Raw genomic sequence first — 17,910 nt, forward strand, 5'->3', positions numbered from 1 at the left:
TGAAATTCAAAATATAATACAGCAGTGAATTATTTCTCAGGATACATCTACTAATGGAAAAAAATGGACTTCCTATCGTTGGAATAATAGTCTACATAGACTGAGTTCAATGAAAGGGCCCACGTGTTCATTATGAAACCCTTCTTAGCTCACTGGAAGAGGGTTAGATGGAGTTCATAGGCTATGGTATGACAGTCTCTGCTTTAGTTTGCCTTAGATTTTGCCTTACATTTACCATGCCCTGGTTTGCTAAGCAAGTTCTCAACAGCCTGTCCCTCCGCAGGTGGAATTCGTCAACATTGTCAACACACACATAATTGGATAGTAAAACACTTCTCTGAAGCCAATGAGAAGCAGGCAAGAAGCACATCTTTTAAACTTAGAGATCTGTACCCTCAAGATCAGCATGTGTCTGGGTCACCTAAGTTCTTAAATTCGATTACTGAGCTACACCTTCAAGTTTGTGGTATAGATAAAGAATTCGAATTTCTATTATGTCCACAATTGAATAGGATTGTTCTGGTCTGTTACAACATTCTGAGACCATTGCTCTTGATGTTGGCTTCTTTTTAAAAAGTCACGTGGCATACAAAACTGCATATTTTATGTTTTCTCACATATTTCAGCTTATATTTTGCCCTCATGAAACTGGAGGCATAATGGGAGAAGTTAAACCCAAATTTACATCTCCTTTAGAATGTGAAGACCTATTTAGCTGGGTCAAAATTAATAATAATATAAAAAACACTTTAGTTCCTTAAGTAACTCTTAGTCTTTTGCTTACAGTTAGCAATCAGGAATCAGCATCTACTCGCCTGTGCTACAGAATGGTGGGGTAATGCTTCCATTCATAAATTAACTCTTAAAGCTCTATGTGAATATTCCAGAGTAGATATATGGATAAAACACCAAATGAGATTTTTGCCTTAGATTTAACGTGCTCTGGTTTGCTAAGCAGGCTCTTAACAGAACGTCCCTCTGCAGGTGGAATTTGTTGGTGTTTTCAGCACACACACACACACACACACACACACACACACTTAATTGGATAGTAAAACACTTCTCTGAAGCCAAGGAGACGCAGGTGAGAAGTACATTTCCTACACCCAGAGGTTGTCCATGGCTTATTTATTAGACCAAAAGCTCTCCAAGTATACCGGTAATTTGCTTCATGCTTTTATGGACAAGCTCTGAGTTGTTTAAAGCATAGCTAATGTTGAACTTGTAGGTGGGCATAAGCAATCACATCTCCCCAAAGAGAGCCATTCAAAAGAAGCAGAAAAACGGGATGAGTTCTTCTTTTGTTTATTTGTTCCAGGAGTTTAAAAAAAATCAGTCTTATGAAACCATGACCTTCCTCTTGACAGATGGGCCTGTACAATTGCATCGTGCTTTCAACCAACAGTTTACAGTTCAAGAGGAAGGGAAAGAGGATGAATGAAAAGACAGCGTCATCTATTTGTCACATGTTGTAACACTGATACAAAAAAATAGTATTCTGATTAGCAGCTTGATTGGCAACCCATGTAACCCTAAATAGTACTACAAACCCAGAGAGTGCACTTTAACACAGTTACTTTTGGCAAAACCATATGTACAATTTTGAACAAATAAATACATAAATACAATCATTCATATATAACAATATACCTAAATGTCAATTATCATCAAGCGTCTCTAGTGAATTACTTCTTTCATTCACAAGTTACCTGTGGCTTATAAAAAGTATCATCACCTTTACAGAAATGATACAATCAATTCCCCGCTTTGAACACACGTATTAGGAAAGGTAGAAAATGAATTCCACACACTGTACATAAATATTCCATTGTCTTTTGTTAGAAGAAATTTGATTGAAAAACTCCTTCCGTGACTTCTCTGTAAAGAGTTTTTTCCCCTCTGTATCTCATCACACAAGGGGTTTTGTTCTTCCATATTTAATTCAAATCAAAAATGATCTTCATGTTTTGAATCTGGTTATTTAAAAGTACATTGTTGTATATTGAAACTGCTCCAAGAGGACACAATGCCAAATAAACGAGGCACCAAAGAGAAAGCATTTTTTTTTCCTCTAAGAAATACATGAAGAAACTTTTAAGATTAGGTGCTGATGTTATCCAGTACATAATGGAGAAATAATGGGGACCCAGACAGTGTTTAGAAAAATTATTTGAGTGACTTCTGGTATAGCAGGGCTGTCGTTATTTTAACTGTATGATTGCAGGACTGAGGACTGAACCCAGAGCCCTTGGCATGCTATAGGCAAATGCTTTACCACTGAATGAAAACCCCTAGCCCCAGAATACTGCCATTATTATGAAATATTTTTCTTAAACAAATGTTAAGAATGGCTTAATAAATAACCATGACAATAATTTGACCGGCTTCTTGTCATAGAATTAAGAAAAGTAGAAAATTAGAGCTTTTTTTTTGACAAATTAAACATTTTTTTTTTGAACATCCAAAACAAAACCCAAAGAGCGAACGAACATGCTTAAGGCTATTGAGATACTGGACAAATGGCCTTGCCTCATCAAGTTCCATGCAGAGGAAAATGTTACATATCAAGCAGATTCTAGCCATACGTACAATTGAGGTGACAAGAAAAGCGCCTTTAAAATATGTACATGTAATCTTGGATGTCTATTTACATGTTTGTCATACGGGCACTATGTAGCATAAAAAAAGTTAAGAAACAGTTCTTTAAGACATGTGATTTTCTGATTTTTTTTGCTCCTTTTCAAGATTAGGGCTCTATACATATTTCGCACATACATATAAAGCAATTCATAGATGTACATACATGGTTATTATAGTGTGAGATTTTGGACATGAAATGTGGCTTGGCTGAGCATGGGCTAGATGGAAGGCCATCGCAGGAGACAGAGACTGCATTCAGCTGTGCAGCTGGGAGGCCAATGAGGCGTGAGCGGGTGAGACTTTCCCAGCCATTGGAGCCCCTAGGGTTTGAGGCTAGATGATAGGAGGGTGGCTTACCTTGTCCTGTTTCATCTTTTCCCAGGTCACTTGACACCATCATATTAAATGATGGGAAGTCCTATATCATTTAGTACTGTGGGGGTGATGAGATATTAAATGTTTCCTAGCAAGGGATTACGTGATTACGGGACTCCATTTAATCCTTTGCCTCTCCATCACTCTCAGCTCCTATGGGGGTTTTGCTGAGGTCAAGATGCAAAGGAAATAGCTCAAATGAGCCACGTTTCCAACAATGGGTGGTGCATCAATGGTGGGTGTGCAACTGTGGAGATTTGCTGAGTGCTTCTCATCTTCTGAGGGAGTAGATTAGCTCTATTTGTTCTAAAGAGTTTTAAGAATTCAGGGCAAATATTTCCTACGATTTAAGTTGTGTTTTGTAAAACCTATGCAAAGCTCCTCCCCAAAGCAAAGTGGATTCTTTTGCTTTAAACATCCTGGGATGCCAAGGTAACACGTCGAAGTGATAAATTCATCACTAAAATGAGAGACCATGGTGGAGAAACTGAAGCTTTCCCGATCAACTAACTTACAGCCAAGGAAACATTAAGTCTTGGAAGAATTAGGTACACTGATAGTTCACAGTCAATTTTTATTTTGGTAAATTGTTATATTAAGATGATGTTGCCACAACAGATAACCATCTTTATAATTACTGTGATCATTTTAGCATTTAGCATAGTGCATGATACATGGCATTACGTAGCACCTTTTAAACTAAAGATCTCAAAATACTTATTAGCAAATGTGATTTGCTCTCACAGTACCTGTGAGGTAGATTTTTCTTTTTAGCCATTTTACAAGTGAGCATATAGAAATACATCAAAAATGAGATGCCTGTTCCATATGTATATGGTCCACATACATTTGTGGCATCAATGGGATCTGAACTCTGCCTCCCTATTCTTCCTTCCCGTGGATCTCAGCCACAGACTCCCCAGAACATCTCAAAGCACTTTTGCTATTAAACATATGTGAATGTTTTAGACTTAAGAAACCATTTCTTCTATTGATAGCAGGGGTACATCTTTTAATAATACTGGTACTTGTTAAAGATTTTCTCATGTGTTTTGCAAATGTGTGAGAGGGGTACTGTATACTATTGTCAAGATTTGTGCTAATTAGAATGGATACCTAAATTTGCATTTTGTCAATTGTTATGTATTATTTCTGGGCCTCCTACCGACGTAATTTTTACACATGGAGACATACACCTGCCTGATCCAAAAACTATAAAAGGCATAACATGGAAGGAAGCAGGTGAGAGTACTACATTTGGCAGTCTCCTTGGTGGCATCATGTAATATTTGTTCTGGGGAAAAAACATTTATTTGTTTACTTTAAGTAGCATTTTAGGTATAACCCACCTGCTGACCAGAGTTAACCCTTGTGAGTCCATGCCAAGGTGTTTGCTATACATTCAGGATAATTGATTCTCAAGTTTACATCCCCATCTATTCTGTCATAGTCTCCCTACCCCAGGGATAAAATCAATTATTGGTAGAATCTCGAATTCTGTATACATTCCATGGCATCCTATGTAAAATTGCTACATGACAAGAGTGCACAGCATTTATCTTTTCTGACTTGCTTTGATTTTTTTTTAAGAAAGAATTACTATTTACGTTTGCAGAGATGGTATGAAGACATTACTGTGAGTTTCTATCTCCTGGTCCAGATCTTTGTCTCAGATGCACAGTGCACTAATCCTGGCAGTTATTGAGAGTCACTTTTTGAAATAAATGGCAATGTCTTAGGACCTTAGAATGAAATCTGGCCCTTCTAACTCACTCACTCTTTCTCTGGCCGAGCCCAGTACTTGTAAAAACTGATCCGAGAAAGAACCAGGAACAGGAAGCAAAATCTTTACAAAACCCCTTACCAGTTTATGTTCACTTGTTGACACCTGTAAATACCAACATCTTAGGCCCCATTTCTTAGAAAAGAAAGTTATTTACACTGATAAAAGTCCTAGCATCTGAGATGCTTCTTGCTTGACATGTCATTCCAGATTCTGTGCATTTCTTCTGGAGAGATCTGGTGGACGGTGATGACGCGGCGGTACCTACACAAACTGTAGGCCATTTTCCAGTGATTGAAGCCACTATTCTGGAAAGGATGTATGCCGAGCTTTCGAAGACACAGTCCCACATACACATCTTCAAGATGAAGCAGCCTGGTATGGAGTGAGGTCTTGTAAATGAGTTCAGCCACATCAGCCGAAAAGATATAGCCGGTCCCTGAACAGAATGGTGGGTAGTTGCTGTCAGGGTACAAATCCCTAGGCATATACCACTTACTGCGGACATCCCTGATTGGCCCGCCATTGATGACGTAACCAGTGAAATACCTTCTTCTTGGCTTGGTAGAGGGTTTCAGGAGTTTATAAATAAGGTTGTCCATGTTCACAAAAATGTCACTGTCGGTTTTCATGACATACTTGGCTTTTGAACAGAAAGTGGCAACCCATCTCATCCCCATTAAGGTTTTGAGGGTGAGGTTGTGGTAGGAGTCAATGAAGTCCTCCACGATGATGTCATGGAAGATCTGGCTCTCTTGCTCCACCATCTGGTTCAGAACAGGATCGGCATTTTTGCCCAGGAGGAAGAGCGTGGCTATCTTGATCCCTTTGAAGTTGTTCTCGTCCCCCCACGTCTCCCGGATTGCCTGGCGAGCATCAAATTCCTTGTGTGTGGTGCTAATGAGGATCACAAGGAAAGGAATGTTTTTCTCACATTTGTTGGGCTCATTTATAAGAAATTCAAAAGAATGTGGGTTTATAGGTCGAGTTCTTATGTTGCCAAAGGTGAAGTTTTTCCTGGCAACTGTTAGGTGACTGAATGGCTTTGAGCCAGTGTAGGATGAAGTAGGTCTTGTTATGCTCAAGTACCAGAGAGCACTGGCCCAGCACACAACAGTCAATACATATAGGCAGGAGACCTTTGAAGCCATTGTCTTGAAAACACGTCTAATCCAAATACTGAAGAACACGTCTTTTGGGCACTAGTTTCTTGTTCTCTTGCAAAGGCAGCATATTACTCGGCAATCTAAAAATTCTGCCCGAGAGGAGTTGTCTGGTGGGTGTCCATGGGCCTTATTTGTGTTCTGGCATCATCGAATTTACTTTACTTTCTTCCAAACCTGATGGAAGCTCCATGCCTCAGAAATCTTCCTCAGAACTCTGCAAAATCAATAAAGTACAATTTTATTCATATTTACTCAGCCATTTTCATATTCTTGAATAAACACAATAACGGTGTAAGAATTACCAGCAATGACTAAAGTAAACATGGTCATTCATCTTTGTAAGCTCTGGAAATAACCTTGTAGCTTCTCTTCTCTCATGAACAGAAATTGTTATGCGTATTGATATTCAAGACATGAATACATTGACCACGAGCACTAGGTGACTCGGAGTAAAGCTAACATCAGTAATTTTCCAAAAAGGGTCTCCTTCTTCGCAAAAGGCTATTTTTCAGTTAGTCACATTGTTTGCTCTCAAATCTTTCAGACAAGCTCACAAACAGTTCAGATCCCTTTCATTTTTTCCCAACTTAGAGCTTTTAATCATTTGATTTAGATTAAAAAAAAATTAACCTTTAACATGTCTTTGTTTCCTCCAATTCTCCATATGAGAATGTGTTGATAACTGCCCACAAACTTTTGCTAACACCTTGCTTCCTTGACTCAGTCTTAGGAAGAATTGCTGCCTGATCCTGATCTGGCAGCGGGCACAGCTCTTACTGTGCAATTCTGCTTTCTCTGAGGCTTTGAAAAACAAGCTTACTCTTTGTTGTTGCTGGGGATAAAGTACTTTCCAAAGACACTCATTTACTGAAAGTTTGGCCCTAGAAAGGTGGGACATAGAGGGAGGAAGGAGGTCTCAAAACCATACCTTTGACATTTACATGATTCTGATCCCTTCCTCACTGCCTGCATCCTTTCTTCCACAAAGTAAATAGCTTCCACTTCTGTATTCTCCCATCACCATGCTGATCTTTCTTACTGTTAAGTATCTACTCAGACATTGGTAGGCTTGGAGGACTATGAGGTAGACCCCTCCCTTATAGTCAACAGACAAAAAAACGAAGACTGGAATTTTGATGCTCTAACAATTGGCCAGAATGGTACTCGAATCATACCTCTCACTATGGGAGTCTTGCCTTGCTAAAGTGCCTAGGATCTCATTAGTAGGTAACTAAGTCTGGAGCCAGGAATCCTAAACCTTGTGTATACTGCATTGTGGGTGGCTTTCTGGTAAGAAAAAAAATACATCATTACCTGCTCCTGTAAGAGCTAATCCAAGTGTTCTGCTCACTCCTTGAATGCCTATGACAAAGTTCCTCTGGTAGAGCTCTAAAGACTGTAGAAATGGTATAAACCCTTGCTAAAATATAGACTGACACTGTGGTCCCTCTGACCCTCATCCACTACCTCTCTTCAGACTGTGCTTTGCTCTTCTGCTCAGACAAATTCTATACCTCCTCTATACTAGGCTCATGTGTCTTGTCTGAATTCTTTCAACTATGTTCTCAAGAACCAAGAGGTTTCCAGACAAGAGAAATAAGCCAAGAAATATGAAGTCAAACCTCTGACATTATCAACCAAAAGAAATCTTTCTTCCTTCTATGTTGTTCTCTGAAGTATGTTAGTTATAGTTACATGAAAGTAACCAAAACATGGAAGCTACCAACTTATCATCCTGGTCATACTGGTTTCAGAGTTGTTCTAAATGACATGGAATTTTGCATTATCAATGTCTCTCTATATATATTCCTTTGAGGAAATTAGATTGGACTTTTTTATTTGTTCATTTATTCATTCGCTAATTTGTTTTACTTACTGACCTATCTATGCACATTACTGTCTATGCACATTGGATGCATATAATGAAAACGACACTTGAGCTCAAAGTTCACAAATTCAATGAAGATGTTTCAAAAGTCAAACTGGCATTCAAATGAAGTTGTTCTTTAAAACACCAATCCTTTCTAAAACTAGCATTGTTTTCTAGAACTTATAAACATTATCCCAGTCAAAAATATGTGTCAAATTATAAAGTCCATTCATGTGAAAAATTATCTCTTCTTTCCTAGTTAGAGCAGAATTCAATAGCTCTGGAAGGCAAAGACAGCAATACTATTTTCAATAAAGTCTCCTTCAGAGACAACTATGTGCTTGGGCTGGTTAGTTTTTGCCAACTTAAAACCCATACTCTTGTATAAGCTTAGAGCTGACCATGAGACCAGCAGTAATTCATTTTGGTTCATTTTTGTTACTGAATGTTGAATTTTGGTTATTGAACTGTATAGTACAGTGGGTTCAAACCACATAACTTTTGCATAGTCAGGCCTTCATCCAGTAAGAACTCTGTAATATACAATCCAGTATTCCTAGCCTCCCAGAGAGCATTTCTGCTTTAAGGTGCACTAGAAGCTGATAACAAGAAGGTCAGGATGAATGGCTTCAAACAAATGAGGAAGTTTGATACTTTAGGGCAAGCAGTTCTCAACTTGTGAATCGCAATCTCCTTGGGGGCAGGGAGGTCCCATGTCAGACATTCTGCACATCAGATACTTACATTATGACTCATAACAGTAGAAAAATTACAATTATAAAGTATCAGCGAAAGAACTTTATGGTTGGTTGTCTCCACAACATGAGGAACTATACTAAAGGGTCACAGCATTAGGAAGGCTGAGAACCACTGCTTTAGAGGTAAGAAGAAGAACTGAGGAAAACTAATTAGTAGAGAATGTGGAAGGGACTTTCAATTTGGGATATACAAATACTGACTTCATTTTAATTACAATGACTATTGAATTAGAATCAAGATGGTATTAGAAACCAAACTTGGCCAAGATCTCACCTTGTATAACACATTCTTTAAGAATATCTTTATGATCCTCTTCCTTATCCCTTGTATATTTTCCTACTAAATTGTGAGTCAACTATTAACTAAGATTTCATGGGACTCGGACATCTTGGTAAGAAACCAGGTCATCTTCAGGGGAAATTAATCAAACAATTAATGGAGGGTTTCTTTAGTTATTTGATCTCCTTTTTTTATTTTCCCTTTCCTGTCCCTACAGAGTCAAATTACTATCTCCATTTCACAGCTATCTTCATTCAAAATTCATCCATTCATTTGTGAATTCACTAACCATGAATCTACCAATTAATCAAATACTTGTAACACTTTTTTTTTCTTTTTTTGCTATGGAGTATTGAGAAAAGAGAACTAGCATTTAAATCCTTGCCCTGGGAAATCCTGGGCTAAGAGATTAGATTTCAAGCAAATAATTAAAATAATTTTCAACCTGGGACTTTTGAAGTATGTAGGAGTGGACTGGGAAACAGTATTTGAGGAAAAGGTACAGTATAATAGACCAGGCACAGAAAGGTTCCAGGGGCCACCATTCACACATGCTACAGGATGGGCTCCATTCTCTACTCATCCAAGGGTCAAGCAGTGGATGAAACAGTGAACAGAGACTGTAAATTAGAAAAAGTGAGCCATGTTGAGGCTTCAAACACAAGTAGGAATTACTCAGATAATGGTTGCACAGACAAAATAAAGAGCACATTCAAAGAACATGATATGTACAAGAGAGTAAAGCCAAGGTAAGGATGAAAGTAGTGAGATGTGGGGCTATAGAGAGGTGCCGTGGTCCTATAGTAAGCAGCATCCACAAACCATTCTGAGCTAAAAAGCCAGTTACTTATTTGTGTATTCTAAGAATACGAGGGAGGATTTACCTTCCCCAAATCCCATCCACAGATTTCTGTAGCAATCCATTCTTACATATTAAGGATTTCTTTCTCTTGCAGATCTATGCCCTAAAGGAGTAAGAATTCATTTTATGATATATTTCAGTGAGTTTTTTGTCTGCACAAAAAGATTGTGTAAATACAGATAGACGGAGAGTTTAGAAATAAAAGAGAGGTAAATGAGTCTGTGAAGGAAGTTTGTATATCTACAGATACTCTCCGAAAAAGAAGAAACACTCTTCCCTAGACAGCTAATGCACATGATAAATCCTAGCATTATTATTGTTAGTTCTCATTTAGTTGGTTCCAAATTACTATTGAGTTTTGAGACAAGGTTTTGTTGCATAGCCTAGGCTGACCTTGATCTAGTGATCCTCTTCCTCAGCTTCCTGAGTGGTGGGATCACAGAAATCCAGCTCATTATCTTTCATTTTAAAATGCATAAACCAAGAGGGTGGAGAGATGGCTCAGGGATTATGAACACTGGCTGCTCTTCCAGAGGATGCAGTTTAATTCCCAGGATCCACAGCCTGGAATGGAATAGAAGCTCACAACCATCTATAACTATAGGTCCATAAGATGCGATTCCTTCTCTAGCCTCTGCAGTCACCAGGCATGCAACTAATGCATACCCATACACACAGGTAAAACACACATGCATATAAAATAAGTAAAAAATAACATCAACTACACACACCAGACCAGGTATTGTGTGGTATTCTATGCCATTTTATTCTGCTTTATAGAGGACCATTTCTTACAGTGTTTCAAAAAATTCATGCCTGCTTCACTTTACAGGTAAGATAAGGGAAGTTCAGATATGTTAAACATTTCATTCAAGATTGAAGCTAGTAGGTGACCAAAATAGTGGCCACTTTCCAACTTCGTAAGGCGTGTTGGGAGATACAGGCTTTGTGGTGGATAGAAAAGCCACCCTAGCCTATGAAGCAACATCTTTGCCTGCAGTACTCTTTGTGGTCCCTCAGATTTTTGTTTCAAGTAAGCTAAACTGAATGAGAAGCACAACCGGGAATTATCTGGAAGGAGTTCGGGCAGTGTAGGCAAAGCAAACAGCATACATAACAGGCATAAAATAGAGAAAACACGTGAACACCAAGACACTACATGGTGCATCCTAGTGTGCATGCACTGCACCAAGCCAATGCTGGGCGGGGGGGTTGATTAGTGGAACATGCTCATTGCAAAAGGCACATTAACATTTAAAGGTGGTGTGGTGATGGGGGGGTGAGGGAATGCCAATATGTGAAGGAGTTTGAAGTATTTCGCAATGTGTTTCACTGAAGTCCTGAAGCCCACCTACATATGGAGTGAATCACTGTTTTTATTGACCTTTTTCATCAGACCTGAGAGCAAATATTGGCACAGCCTCACACCTCAGCCAACACTAAACACAAGTTAGCATTTATCCAATTGGAAACCATAAACAGAACCATGTGACATATGAAAGAGAGCCCGGGTAGCATCTTAAGAGAGCCCAACACTAATGTGTACTTAAAGCTAAGGGATAAACAGAAGTCAGTTCTTGGGTGGCCACACAAAGATATACCTCTGGGTCAGGAAGTGGTCAGAAAGTAGTGTGACTAAAGATGGGACCAAGTCATGTGATAAACAGAGCTCTAAAGATTAAATCACAGATCCCAGTGAAGTAGCTGGTGATGCTCAGACATGTTCTCATTACTCTTTGTGTAATGTCATATTGTAGTTGGGATTCTCTTTGTCTCAGTGGCCTTGAACATAAAATAAGAGCAAAAAATAAGTGTGCTTACTTCTATGTGTGTCATAGGTCTTCACAAACATTTCTAGCTCATTTGTTTCTAAGGGATGTGTTCAGCTAAAGTTCAGCAGGCAGGACGATTTTTTGATAGCTTAGCAGTTCGTGGCTTGTGACCCTGACCATGGAGATTGATTGGTTCTTTTCAGTAGACGGAGTTTGTCTCAGTGTTTTGGTTTGTCCTTCAGAGTTTGTGAGATGTGAATAAAGATGTTTGAGAAACATTTTGTGTGTGTGCCCACAAAAACTCAAAGCCAGAGACCCATTAGAAGTCAAAGGAAGTCACCTACTACTATATTAGGTAGCTAGCCACCTTGAAGGGTATTCGGGCTACACCCCTCCCTCCTACACCATAGTTGTAGAGACAGTGGGGAACTGTAGGACGCTGCTGGTCAGAGGAATGTGATCTGAACCATATCCCAGGAGGAGACATTAAGTACCAGAACTGTCTGGTTAGTAACTGATAACTAACTGAACCTAGATCTAGAAGCTCCAAACCTTGTGCAGTTCTTCTCCAGAAGAATTCTTCATATGCCATTGCCTTTTCCAGAAAGCCAACCCTAATGAGCCTGTGAATCATGTGGGAAGCTATCTATTCTAGAGCCTTTAGAAAAAGCACAGAGTCTACTTACTGCATTGGCACAGCGCTGCTTCTAAGCTTCTAGTCATTATCCATTTTCATCTATAGTAAGCATGCTTTCCTTTACTTGTAATAAACTATGTCTTCTTAACTAAAAAAAAAATGTCAAAAGGAAAATCATAGCCAGCTGGAACATAGAAGATGGCAATAGAATCTTCTGGTGAGTCAGACAACATTTTTTAGAATCCTTTTTAATGGGCAAGTTAATATATCAGTAAAACAGAAAGTTCCACACATAACATCTATCATACCTTTTAGCAGTTTTACCACAACTTGAAGACACTGAAGACACATTAACTTGTCATCCATTAAATACAAATCCCTCCAATAGGAACATTCAGCTAGAACATTTGAAAGATGTTCCCTCCAGGGGACTCACTGCAGATTAGCTCAATCACAGAGCTCTCCAGTAAATAACCACCTTCACCTTTCAGGGAGTTAATGGGGCAGAATTTTCAATTTAAGAAGCACACGTTTCTCTTAGAAATGGCATGGTAGGTTGCCTGTTACTTTGAATGATTTAATTTTAAGATACTCGAATTTGTTAAACAAGTATTCATTTGTGTGTCCAGAGGGAATCCTAGCAGGGAATGGTCATTGTCACTAGTGAACCCTACATACTCCTGTGTCCATGTTCAACATGGGGCAGGCAGGATGAGGCCTAATTATTTTGTTTATCTTAGCTGGTATAAAAGATGCCCAAAGAGCTTCTGCATATGTCTTTTCGGGTGTTGAAAGTATTACAAACTTCAGAGAATGAAAATAGTTTCTCATCAAGGCAGGTGGGCACCAAGTAATTGAAAAGTCTGAATGGCAGGATCCTCTTAGCCCTTTCCCACTAACCCTCTCAGTCCACCAAGGGAGACCATGTCCACTCCTTTGTGACAGCTACCATTCTGCAGAAAGCCTTTCTATCAAAGGCCCCAGTGACCACACTGGGCTGGGATGTAGGTAAGTGTTATTTTACTATTCTGATACTCCTCCATTCCAATCTCTGCAGACTTAGTCCTGCTTGTAGAAGTGCCTCCTCCACTCACTGGGGACTCTGCCTCTTGGTGCCAACTCAGGTTCCCTTAGCCTTTTCATCCCTGTCTTTCCATCCTTAATCTTAGCCCTATGGTAGCCTGCATGTAGGAGTCCCTACTTCTTACCCTACATCTACTTCCTGAGGATCTACTTGGTGTAGACCTAGTGTACCCTTAGCTCTTTCTGGAAGACTGTCTCTGGCTTCCCTTCTTGCCCATCTCTACTCCATTGTGACATCTTCAAACCTACAGAAATTCATTTTACCAGAGACATCCAGTGCTACAATAGGTCGACATGTAGGTAGACAATTTTTACTCACTCTGTTTCTCCACTCAAGTCTTTCTAGAATTACTCCTAGTCCTGTGGCAGTTTTCCTGATGGAACCCCTCTTCTCATCCTTCTTCCACTCCCTAGGGACTCTACCTCTTAGTGTATACCTCAGTCACCCTAGCTCCTTCCTGCTGTCCCTTGAAGCTTTTTCTCCTAGCCCATGTTCATTACTTTGCATCAACCATTGACACAAAAGCACTTTCTACCTGGTACTCTATAGCCACCACACTTGCCTATAATCAAGAGCAGGCAAAAGCAATCAAAAAATGGAACTTGCCCAGAAATGAATGTCCAAGATGATATATACCATCTAGAAGCTAGTAATTATATTGCAATAGGCCATGAGAAATGTGATTTAGCTGATGTACAAGATTAGGAATTCAAAAAAGCAACTTATGAATACGTTCAAGGACTTTGAATAGGGTATGAACAAACGCCTTAATAAAGAGCATGAAAACAAATATTTGAATGAAATAATGAAATAATTTCAAGACACAAAAGTAGAAGTAGAATCCACAATGATAATTGGAATTGAAATAAAACTGGATATTAGAACCTGAGGATGTAAAATAAAAATCTCAGAAGTGAGCTTAGCTGACAGGTATGGCAAAAAGAATTTCAGGTTCTGAAGAAAAGATGGAAGAAATAGAAACTCCAGTTAAAGAAAATATCAAATCTGGATACATTCTAGGCACAAAACATCTAGAAAACCTGGGGCATTATTGAAAGACCAAACCTATGGATGACAAGAATAGAGGACTGAGAAGAACCATAGGTCACAAAAATAGAAAATATCTTTAACAAAATCAAGAAGGATATAGAAGAACAAATAGACAGGACCAGAAAATAAAATCCAAGAAACACATAGTAATCAAAACACTAAAAGTACAGAACAAGGATATTAAGAGCTGCAAGACCAAATTACCCATAAAGGCAGACCCATTAGAATAACTCCTAACTTCAGTGGAATCTCTGAAAGCTAGAAGGGCATGGATGAATATTCTACAAATCCCGAGAGATCACAGATGTGATCCAACAAACTCTAGGAGACCACATTTACCAGCACAGACAATTATACTCAGCAAAACTCTCAACCACCATCTACAGAAAAATAAAAGCATTCCCCAATAAAACTAAATTTAAGCAACATTTATCTATCAACTCAGATCTACAAAGGTCACTAAAATGGAAACCTCAGTCTGAAGACATTAATCATATCCTAGAAGACACAGGAATCAACAATCACAGAACAGAAAAACCAAAAGAAAGGGTAAAACCCACATCACAACAACAAGATAACAGAAACTAATAAATACTGCTCATTGATAACTTCTTTATTTTGTTTTGTTTTTTTTTTCAAGTTAAGAAATTTGATTTATTTATAATTTGAATTCCAGTTAGCTTTTTTGGAGGATAAGAAAGGAGCACATAGTGGAAGGATTTTTTTTTAAGCATGTGTGTAAGAATAAATATTAAAAAACAGCTAATAAATTTGACCAAAAGAAAAAAAATAAAGATAAACTGGTCGAACATCTATAAAATTATGAATAATTACAAGACAAGAAGATGATTTGTCTTGACTTGGCAGTCTAGAAACTCTAAAACAAAACAAAACAAAACAAAACAAAACAAAACAAAACAAAACAAAACAAAACTTTTCCAGGTGATCAGCTCTGTTGTTAACCATATCACAGAAAAAGCTGACAATGTCCTACAACTCTTTTTTTAAAAATTTTCTCTCAAATCATAATTAATTCATACAGGGGTATAAACACAGAAAGGCAGGATGTGGGGAAGGGAATGACCCTGGAGTGTGGGTGCTCAGGGGGAATACAGATATCTTCAGAACCGGGTATCGGCTGGGTGAAGGTTCAGGGGACAAGTCACCATGACTCTGCCTATGACTCGCTTGTCCCCATCTAAGCTGGTATTATCTGCCAAGGCTACCTATTTACAAGGTCCATGACCACTCAGGCTTATAAATTTCCACAAAAGCTGCCCGTTGACATTAGCTTATAGCCATCTGTTTCAATGTTCTTCCACTGAGACCCAAGACTTGGTGTTAGTATATATGTATGACAGGCCCTCTGCTCATTGATAACTTCTTAATGTTAGAGATATCAATTCACCAATGAAAAGATACCAAGTGAAAGACTGGATTTGAAAACAGCATTCATTTTTCTGCTGCAGCCAAGAAACTTGCCCCTCATCATCAAGAATAGACATTATCTTAGGGTAAGAGGATGGCAAAAGGCATTCCAAGCAAGTAGATCCAAGAAGTAAGCAGCTGTAACTATTTTAATATCAGACAAAGTACACTTCAAACCAAAACTAATCAAAAGAGATAAGGGTGGATACTAAATGACCATTAAAAGAAAAACCAACTAAGAAAAGACTACAATTCTAAACAGTTATACACCAAACATAAAGGTATCCACGTTCATAAATGAAACACGAACACAGCTAAAACTACATATTGACTCTCAAACAGTGGTAGTGAGTGACTTTAATATTTCACTTTCATAATATCATAAAGACAAAAATTAAACAAAGATATGCTGGAGTTAAATAGCACCAGAAGTCAAATGGACATAGCAGGCACCTACTAAATATTTCATCCAAACACTAAAGAATATACTTTCTTCTTGGAAGCTCACAGATTTTCTCTGAAATTGATCACTAACTAAACACAAAAAGAGTCTTAACAGATTTAAGAAAATTGAAGTAACATCCTGCATTGTGTCAGATTGCCATGGGGTGAAGCTAGGTAGATATCCACAATAGCAAAATAGCAGAAACTACACAAATTCATAAAAATGAATGACTTAGTACTGAATGTAAAATGGGTCAAGACAAAAATAAAAAAGGAAATTAAAGCATTTTGGAACTAAATGAAGTTGAAAACATAACATACCCAAACTTATGGGACACAGTGAAAGAAGTTCTAGGAAGCAAGTTCATAGCACGAAGTACCTACATAATAAACAAACAACAAACGAACAAAAATAAATACATAAAACAGGAGAGATCTCATATTAATAACTTATTGACATACCTGAAAGTCCTAAAACAAGGAGTAATTAAAAATAAAAATAAATACATTAAAAACAGAAGAGATTTCACATTCATAGTTTATTGACACACCTGAAAGTCCTAAAACAAGAAGAAATAATTCCTCTGAAGAAGTAACCATCAAGAAAGAAACTCAGAGCTAAAATCAACAAAATAGAAACATATGTATGTATGTATGTATGTATGTGTATGTATGTATGTATATATATATATACATATATATGTATGTAAAATGAATCAATGAAATAAAAAATTGTTTTGTTTTTTGAGAAATTCAGCAAGACTGGCAAACTCTTAGCCAAATTAACTAAAAGGTGGAGAGCGATGATCCAAATTCATAAAATTAGAGATGAAGAGGAAGACATTACAACAGACACTGAGGAAATTCACAGAATCACGAGAGAGAATCTGTTCCCGGGTTGCCCTCTGGCTTCTGGAAGTTTGCTGTAGATATGTCAGCATGATTTCTGTTTTCATCTGCATGTGGTGTTGTCCTGTACATGTATCTCTGTGTCTCATTCACGGTCTCTTCTACGAGGACATCGCCATATTGGATTAGAGCCACCATAATGACCTTGTGTTATCCAAATCACAACCATGAAAACTGTTTCAAATAAAATTGCATTCTGAGGTCTGAGCACCTAAGAGTCAATGTGTCTTCCTGAGGGGCCCAGCCTAGCATATTTTCCACTCTCCTGGGTAGCAGCAAGACGAGATGCTGTGCCACGAATGCCTCCCTCCTGTACATTTAATTTTCAAGATTTCAAAGGGTGAAAAATTCATAATTAGCATACTTAGGTGTATGAGTGAAATCAAAGCACCTTCAGTCCGCAACAGAACTAACTGACAAATGAGCCCCATCGGGTGGAGCTTCTAGCAGGCTACATTAATCCGGCATATGGCTATATTCATGCCTGGCTCTCTCCTTTTCTCTCATTTTTTAAAATTATGCTGTAAATAAGCACAGGAGAGGAGGAAATTAAACACTATTACCACCAGATAATAGTCCTTGAAGGAACCCAACCTGCTGACTGACTATCCCCCTGAGTCACAGCGTGCTGGCTTCTCTCAGTGGTTCTTTTAGCCAGCGTCCTACTACGAAGGAAACCACACCCAGGAGTGAATCCCTGGACACTGGCAGGAGTAAGAGTTCTGATTCCTTAGCTGCTGACAGGTTAAGAGCTAATTTGTTCCCTTTAAAATTTTAATTATGAAACCCCAGGATTGAATTTACTTAGTCAGTCACAAACAATAAGGAAATAGCCTAAAGCAAAAAACAAAC

The 17,910-nt window shown here is 38.4% G+C and overlaps 1 protein-coding gene across 3 annotated transcripts in view; it reads right to left on the bottom strand.

Moving 5' to 3' along the window:
• Nucleotides 1-1,282: 1,282 nt before the first annotated feature.
• The window catches only part of B3galt1 (beta-1,3-galactosyltransferase 1), a 241,205-nt gene continuing 224,577 nt past the window's right edge, over nucleotides 1,283-17,910 (bottom strand). For 2 of the 3 annotated variants that reach the window (XM_028762903.1, XM_028762902.1), the window contains exon 4: nucleotides 1,283-6,178. In XM_028762903.1, the coding sequence (XP_028618736.1) occupies nucleotides 4,969-5,949 (981 nt within the window). In that variant the 5' untranslated portion in view covers nucleotides 5,950-6,178 and the 3' untranslated portion in view covers nucleotides 1,283-4,968. Of the gene's footprint in view, nucleotides 6,179-16,470; nucleotides 16,530-17,910 lie in introns of all 3 variants that reach the window. The other variant, XM_028762904.1, reaches the window with a different exon arrangement.

This window comes from Grammomys surdaster, unplaced genomic scaffold, assembly GCF_004785775.1.
Source record: "Grammomys surdaster isolate TR1022 unplaced genomic scaffold, NIH_TR_1.0 136, whole genome shotgun sequence".
Lineage (NCBI taxonomy): Eukaryota > Metazoa > Chordata > Mammalia > Rodentia > Muridae > Grammomys > Grammomys surdaster.